General features: G+C 62.4%; 1 protein-coding gene across 1 annotated transcript; it reads right to left on the bottom strand.

Moving 5' to 3' along the window:
- Positions 1-260: 260 nt before the first annotated feature.
- MSL1 (MSL complex subunit 1) lies at positions 261-6,286 on the bottom strand. Its single transcript, XM_054281672.1, has 8 exons — positions 6,125-6,286; positions 3,234-3,457; positions 2,562-2,944; positions 1,856-1,920; positions 1,618-1,685; positions 1,261-1,385; positions 1,108-1,180; positions 261-970 (listed from the first exon to the last, which is right to left on the bottom strand). Exons 1-8 carry the CDS (start codon positions 6,266-6,268, stop codon positions 880-882), a joined length of 1,173 nt encoding a protein of 390 aa, XP_054137647.1. The 5' UTR covers positions 6,269-6,286; the 3' UTR covers positions 261-879.
- Between the last annotated feature and the right edge of the window lie 588 nt (positions 6,287-6,874).

Here is a 6,874-nt window from a genome sequence, read left to right as displayed (position 1 = left end):
AGGGGGAGATAGGAGGGAAAAGGGAGATAGAGAGAAAAAAAGCAAAAAGGGACACATGGAGCCCCCACTCTTGGAGCCCCCTCCCCACCCATCCAGCACCAAGAGGGTCCAGCAGCACCCAGGGGCTCGGACAGGCAATAATGGCCCCCCCTCACAGCATCACAGCAAACCCCTCACCCGCCTCAAAACATTTAAATTACATTTTTAAAAAAACATTAAAACCCCCCAAATTGTGCGCACAGGGTTTCTATTTCACAAAAAAAAAAAAAAAAAGAAAAGAAAAAAAAAAAAGAAGAAATTTTTGCTTTTTAACTCTCCCTTCTGCCCCCGCCAACCCCACTCCAGAGAGAGGAAAACCACCAAAGAGGGGGGAAAACTTCCCCAAAAGAGAATCCCAGGCGCTTCCCAGCTCCCAGCTGGCTCCAACACAATCCGCTGTTTATCCTGCTCTCTAACTAAGCACAACATGAAGGCAGCAGCGGGTGAGTCCCGGGGGATGTGGCACCCCCAGACACGGGATCTGGTGCTGGTCATCCCCGTGCTCCCACCGGACACGGGACAGCCCCAGATCCCAAGGCCACGGGCTGTGGAGTGCAGGGGTGGCACACAGGGGACTCAAGGATGGGGCTGGGATCCACCCACTGCCCCCAGGAGAGGAGCTGCAGGCTGGTGGCACTGGGAAGGCGGCGCCAGTGCGGGGGATGAGTCCGGGAAACGTTCCAAAACCCAAACGAACAAAACTTGGGATCGCAGAAGAACGAAACCATCCGTCAGCAGCTGGTGGTGACCCGCTGATGGCAGAGCTTCTGGTGCCTTAGAGGTGTTCAGAGCTCCTGAGGACGGAGCTCCTGGAGGTGGTTGGAGCTCTCAGGATCTCCCTTATTTCCGGCAGGTCCGGTGTGGTGTCTGCTTCTTCTGCACCTCCAGCCGGCAGCGGCTGCGCTCGTCCAGCCAGGGCAGCTCGAAGTTCCTGTGGGCACAGCTGGTGTCACCTCAGAGCCCTCCCGACCCAAAATGGCCCCATCCAGACCCAAAATGGGCAGGGTGCCTTGTTAGGAGTGACATCAGCACTCGCCAACCCCATCCCCTCCTGCCCCCAGTACTCACTGTGGGGTCAGTTTGGGCAAGGGCCGGCCAAAGGCGACAACGGGCAGGTAAGGGGTGATGAGCAAACTTTCCACTGTGGAGAGACACCAGAGTGTGTGAGACCCCCCCTCACATTTACACCCCCATCCCCAACACCCCCTTCTCAAGCCTCACCATCATCTGGCTCAGGGAAAAATGAGGTAACTTCAGGTTCCGACTCCTGAATCCCTTTCCTTTTGTACATTCGGAGCTGCAGCCGCTGCAGGATTCTCTGTTCCCTGATCCGCTGGATGTCCCACCTGCAAAACAGGATGGGTGGGAAAGTGAGGAGCCGTGGGGCAGTGCCAGACTCCCCCAGAGACCAGAACCCCTCCCTCAGCAGTGATCACAGGGCTGCACTGGCTGCCAGTGATGTGAGAGCATCCCTTCTCCTGCAGCATTCCTGGTGCCATCCCAGCTGCACAATGCCCTGGGTGACACCCCAGGACCCTCCCCTGTGAGACTGGCACTCCAGACCCCCTTTGCTCCAACCTTTTCCTTCGTTTCTCATCCAGCTCCAGCTTTGCGTGCCGTTTGGAGAAGACGCTGTCGTCCAGGTTCTGCAATGACACCAGACAGGGCTCAGTGCATCATCCCGGGGCCAGATCCCCCTCCTCAGCCTGCCAGCCACAGATGAGGGTTGTGCTGGATGAGGGGATGAGATGCCACCAGCTCTGGGAGTGGGGGACAGCCTGGAAAGCCCCTGTGGCAGCACTGATGGCTCACGTACCTCCAGGAGGTCCGAGGGGTTGGGGTCTCTCAGGGGCTCCACGACATGGTCCCTCCAAGACGGAACTGCAGGACAAGGAGAAGGGTGTTAGCCCACACCAGGATCCCCACAGCTCCATCCACCACCTCCACATTCCCTTCCTGCTCATCCTTCCCCTTGGAGCATGGCTCAGGACGCCCCAAACCCCCATCCTGAGCCAGCAGTGGACATCTGGCTGACAACCATGTGACAACCCCCATCCCCAGCCAGCCACAGGGCAGCAGAGCTGAACTCCACCCCCTGAGCCACTCCCAGGGATGTGCCAGGCTCTGTCTGTGCCACAGTGCTGAGCCACCTGGCACAGCCCAGCTCCCACTGCTGGCACCAACCTCACTGGGCTCCAGGCAGGACAAGCACCGGATTTGGGGACAGCAGGTGACCCCAGTGCTGTGTCACCGTGGCACGAGCCAGAGACACGTTTCCCACCCACCCACTGGAAGCTGCTCCACCAGACACCAGCCAGGAGCCCTGCCCAGAGCAGGGTGACCCCAAGATGAGATTTGGGACAGCCCAGAGCCAGCAGTGGAAGGAACCAGCACCATGGCACCTTTCCATCACCACAGGCACTCCCTTTGGGAATGTGGGAGCCCTTTCCCAGATTCAGAATGAAGGTGCTGAGCTCTGCCCCCAGCCTGGAGCCCTTCTCCATCATTCTCTCCATCCTTACTTGCTACAGTCTCCTCCTTTTTGGGGGAAGGCTCCCGCAGCGGCAGCGGCGATGGCGGCGGCTGGTGCCAGCGGCACAGGTACATTTCTGTGGTGGACAGGTAGGGCAGGTCGTCGGCCTCACTGACAAAGCTTTTCTCCTTGGGGTGGGTGCCAGGACCCTTGGGTGGCGCCGATGCTCTCAGCGGGGTCTCCAGGAGCGAGCGGGTTTTTTCCGGAGTCTCTTGGCTCCGCAGTTCTCGTTTACAAACAGTTTCAGCCAAGGAGCCGCCCGATTCCTCCTTCCCCGGGGAGTGTTTCGGAGTTTTACTCTTCACTTTGGAGAATTCTGACACTAGTTTTTTCACAGGCGTCTTCCTCTCTGTGCTCCCAAATGTTGGCTTCCTGCAGGAGGAAGAAGAGCTGAGCCAGGCACATGGATCCTCACTCTGCACCAGGGATGCTGTGGGGGGCTGCTGGCACCCCCAAACCAGGGCTGCTGCACCAGGGCCAGACTTTAGCAGTTTACAGAGGGGCTTCCTCAAGATTTTGGGACCCTGCACTCCCCTTCTTGAGGTTCTCCTTGACACAGGGATGAGTTCCTGGGGCTGGGTGGCTTCACCAAACACCTCAAAGGTGAAGCCACAGGGAGTGTCCCCCCTCCTCCCCACACATCCCCCCATGCACTCTGTACCTTTTATGCCCCTTCCCGTTCCTGCCGTAGGGGAAGTGCTTGGGCTGCAGGCTCGGAGGAGGCTCCAGCAGCTCCTGGGGACACTCCAGAGGCAGCTTCTCACAGGCCTCTGCCTCGGGCTTCTCATCCACCTCAAAGCCCTGGAAGATGCGGTGCTTCTCCCGCTCGCTGTCCTTCTTCACCAGCTGCACCCGCCTTTCCATGCGCTCGATCCGCGCCAGGAGCTGCAAGGCAGGGGAGGGAGGCCTCACCTCGGGGTGGGGTCACCCCCTGGGCACCCCAGGGCAGCTGCCACTGGATGTCCAACAGCACAAAATGGCCACTCTCTGTCTGCTTGTGCTGCTACAAGGACATCTGCCACCCTCCCAGCTGTTCCAAACCCTGTCCAACCCAGCCTGGAATACTTCCAGAGATGGGGCAGCAGAAAGCAGAGGATTTGGGGGTCCCACCCACCCTCTGTGTGTCCTCCTCAAGGATGGAAGAGGGGGGTTGCCATTAGCTGTGGGTTTAAAGAGCACCTGGTGACCCCTGCCCATGGTCACTTGTCCCCAGCCATCCCCAGAACTGTTTTTGGACAGCAGAGTTGGGCACCCAGCACCTCCCAAAGGTGTGGCCCAGTTTTGGGGAGCAGAGCCCAGCGCACGCAGGGTGTGGCAGCCCCATGTCCCCAGCAGTGTCACCCCGGGCAGGCCGTGCCCCTCAAGTCCCATCAAGGACTTGCCGCAGTGGCTCCTCCATGTTGGGGGACGCGGCATTGCCTGCGGTGACACCACGTGGGGGGGGGTGTCCCCATCCTTCCTGCCACCAACGGGGCCACCACTGCTGACACGGCCACTGCAGCCACCGCTGGTGGCACACGGCCACTGTGGGGCTGGCAGGGGGGTGACCCATGGCTGTGGGGGGGACACTCAGCATCTATGGGGTGACAACGCAGGTGGGACAATGTGGGGGGGGGGCACACATGGCATTTATGGGGTGACGCAGGACACACGTGGTGGGGGGTGAGCACAGCTGTGGAGACCCCACAGTGTCCCCCCCAAGCCTGGCAGCCTCTCATGGCTGTGATGGCCCCCAAATCCCCGAGCTGGCCCCAGCAGCCAGGCGACATCCCTTGTGGTGCGGCCGTGTCCCGCCCGGTGACGCGGCCCCTTTAAGGTTTCCCCCCCCCGCCCGGTCGCCACGGTAACGGGCGGCGGCCCGTTAACCCCCGCCCCGCCCCCGCCCTTTGTGCCCCCGCCGCTTTGTCTGGGGGGGGCTGCGACCCCCGGGGGCACCCGCGACCCCCGAGGGGGGGGAACCCAGCCCTGCGGGTGGCAGAGACCCCCGGGGTGGGGTGAGGGCAGAATTGTGTTTAACCCTTTGGGGAGGGGGGCATTAACCCCACCCCCCCCCCCCCAGGAGGGTTCTGTACCAGATGCCCCCAGTGAGGGAATTCTCAAAGAAGGGGGGATTAACCCCTGGAGTGCCACGGGGGAGAACAGTAACACCCAAGGAGGGGGAGCATTAACTCCTGGAGTGCCATAGGGGGAGAACAGTAACACTCAAGTTGGGGGGGGATTAACCCCTGGAGTGCCAGGGGGGTGGTGAACCCCCAAAGGGAGGCACATTAACCCCCGAGGGCCCTCCCCCACGAGGGGAGAACATGTGGGGCATTCACAGTCAAGGCGGGGGGAGGGATTAACCCCTGGGGTGCCATGGGAGGGGGAGCAGGTAAACTGTCATGAGGGGCACATGAACCCCCAAGGGGGTTGGATGTTAACCCCTATGAGGGGACATTAACCCCCCCCCAAGAAAGGGCGGCATTAACCCTCGAGGGGAGCAGAGTTAACCCTCAAAGAGGGGGGCAATAACTGAGATGGGGTGCAGAATTAACCCCCAAAGAGAGGTGGAATTAACCCCCAAAAAGGGGTTGGAGGGGAGGCATTAACCCCAAACAGGGGCACAGAATTAACCCTCAAAGGTGGGGGGCAATAACTGCGATGGGGTGCAGAATTAACCCCCAAAGAGGGGTGGACATTAACCCTCAAGGGGATGGAACTAAGCCCCAAAGAGAGGTGGAATTAACCCCCAAAGAGGAGGGGGCATTCACCCCAAAGAATTAACCCTCAAAGGGTTAATTTGAGGGGCATTAACTCTCAATGAGGTGGTGGAATTAACCCCCTAAAGAAGGGGGCCCATTAACCCCCAAAGAGGGCACTGAATTAACCCCTGAAAAAGAGGTGAAATCAACCCCCAAAAAGGGGGTATTGCCCCGATAAGGGGGATATTAACCCCAACAAGGGGAGGGGGTAAATTAAGCATTGAGGGGATGGAATTTAAAAAAAAGAGAAGTGAAATCAACCGCCAAAGAGTGGGGTATTAACCCCTAAAGAGTGGGGTATTAATCCTCAAAAAGGGAGGTATTAACCCTCAAAAAGGGGGGCAGCATTAACCCCTTGGGTGTCAGGGTAAGCGAGAACTTTCCTGTTCGTGGGCAGAACTCCACCACAATCCCAGGGACCCCTGGGTGGTGTTGGGGAGCCATTAACCCTGTGGGGAGGAGGCACCACTCTACGGGAAGGGTGTTAAAGCTGGGGGGGGTTAAATCTATAGGGGATCACCCCCATGGGGGGGGTTAACCCATAGGAGGGTGTTAAACCTCGGGGGGGGTTAACCCTAGGGTGGGGGGGGTTAAACCTGACTGAGGTTAAACCTAAAGGGGAGTTAACCCTGGGGGGGGGGGGGGGGGGGGTCACCTCACAGGGCAGTGGGTTCAATCTGGGGGGGGGGGTGGTTAAACCCAAGGAGGAGTTAACCTTGGCGGGAGTTAACCCCTTCCACGCCGCATTCCCGCCCACCTCTCCGTTCCACCCGGTGTCCCCCCCCCACCCCGCTCCGTTTCCCCGCCGTACCGTGTCGCGCTCGGCCCGGAGCTCCTCGATCTGCCGCTCCTTGGCCTGCAGCTGCTGCTGCTGCTGCTCGATCAGGTCCAGCTGGAGCAGCAGGATCTGCCGCAGGCAGGCGGCCTGCCCGGGCGACCCTCCGCCGGCGCCCATCGCTGCGCGGGCCGCGGGCCGCCGCTTCCCCGGCTCCGCGGGCCCCGCTCCCGGCCCCGGCCCCGCTCCCGGCCCCGCCGCCGCCGCCTCCCCGGGCAGCCCGCCCGCATCCCCCGCCGCGGCCCTGCCCCCGCCGGCCGCCGGCCCCGCCGCGGCCCCGCTCCGCTCCCGCTCCGCCACCCCGCAGCCGCGGCCCGTGTGTGCCCCCAGCGGCGGCGGCGGGGCCCGGGGCCGCCGGGCCGGCGGAGCGGGGCCTTCCTCCCCCTCCTCCCCCTCCTCCTCCTCCTCCTCCCCGCCCGCCCCCTCGGGCCGCCGCCGCCCGCCCCCCCGGAACGCCGTGGACCGCATGGCCGGGCCCCCGTTACCGCCCGCCGGCACCGCGGGGCGGCGGCGCGGGGGGCGCCGGGGGCATCGGCGCGGAGCGGCCCCTGGCCCGGGGATGACCCGCGCGGGGATGAGCCGCGCGGGGGGGCGGCGGGGCGGGGGTCGGTACCGGGCACGGGACCCCGGGTACCGGCGAACGGGGCTCGGCGCGCATGCGCCGGCGGCGGTGGGGGCGGTGGGATCCCCGGGGGTGAGGAGCGGGGCCGGTGCCCGCCTGGGGAC

This window comes from Melozone crissalis, unplaced genomic scaffold (genome assembly GCF_028551555.1).
Source record: "Melozone crissalis strain CALT ecotype California unplaced genomic scaffold, PUWL_Pcris_2 ptg000032l_1, whole genome shotgun sequence".
In the NCBI taxonomy this organism is placed as follows: Eukaryota; Metazoa; Chordata; class Aves; order Passeriformes; family Passerellidae; genus Melozone; species Melozone crissalis.
The sequence above is the reverse complement of the archived record's forward strand: the minus strand, read 5'-3'. Positions and strand labels throughout refer to the sequence as shown.

Excerpts from the sequence above, each read along its gene's own strand:
- MSL1 (XM_054281672.1), bottom strand. The coding sequence starts at position 6,268 with ATGGGCGCCGGCGGAGGGTCGCCCGGGCAGGCCGCCTGCCTGCGGCAG. Across the intron at positions 2,945-3,233 it reads AACGGGAAGGGGCATAAAAG|GAAGCCAACATTTGGGAGCA; the intron begins GTACAGAGTGCA and ends TTCCTCCTGCAG. Across the intron at positions 1,181-1,260 it reads TTTCCCTGAGCCAGATGATG|TGGAAAGTTTGCTCATCACC; the intron begins GTGAGGCTTGAG and ends GTCTCTCCACAG.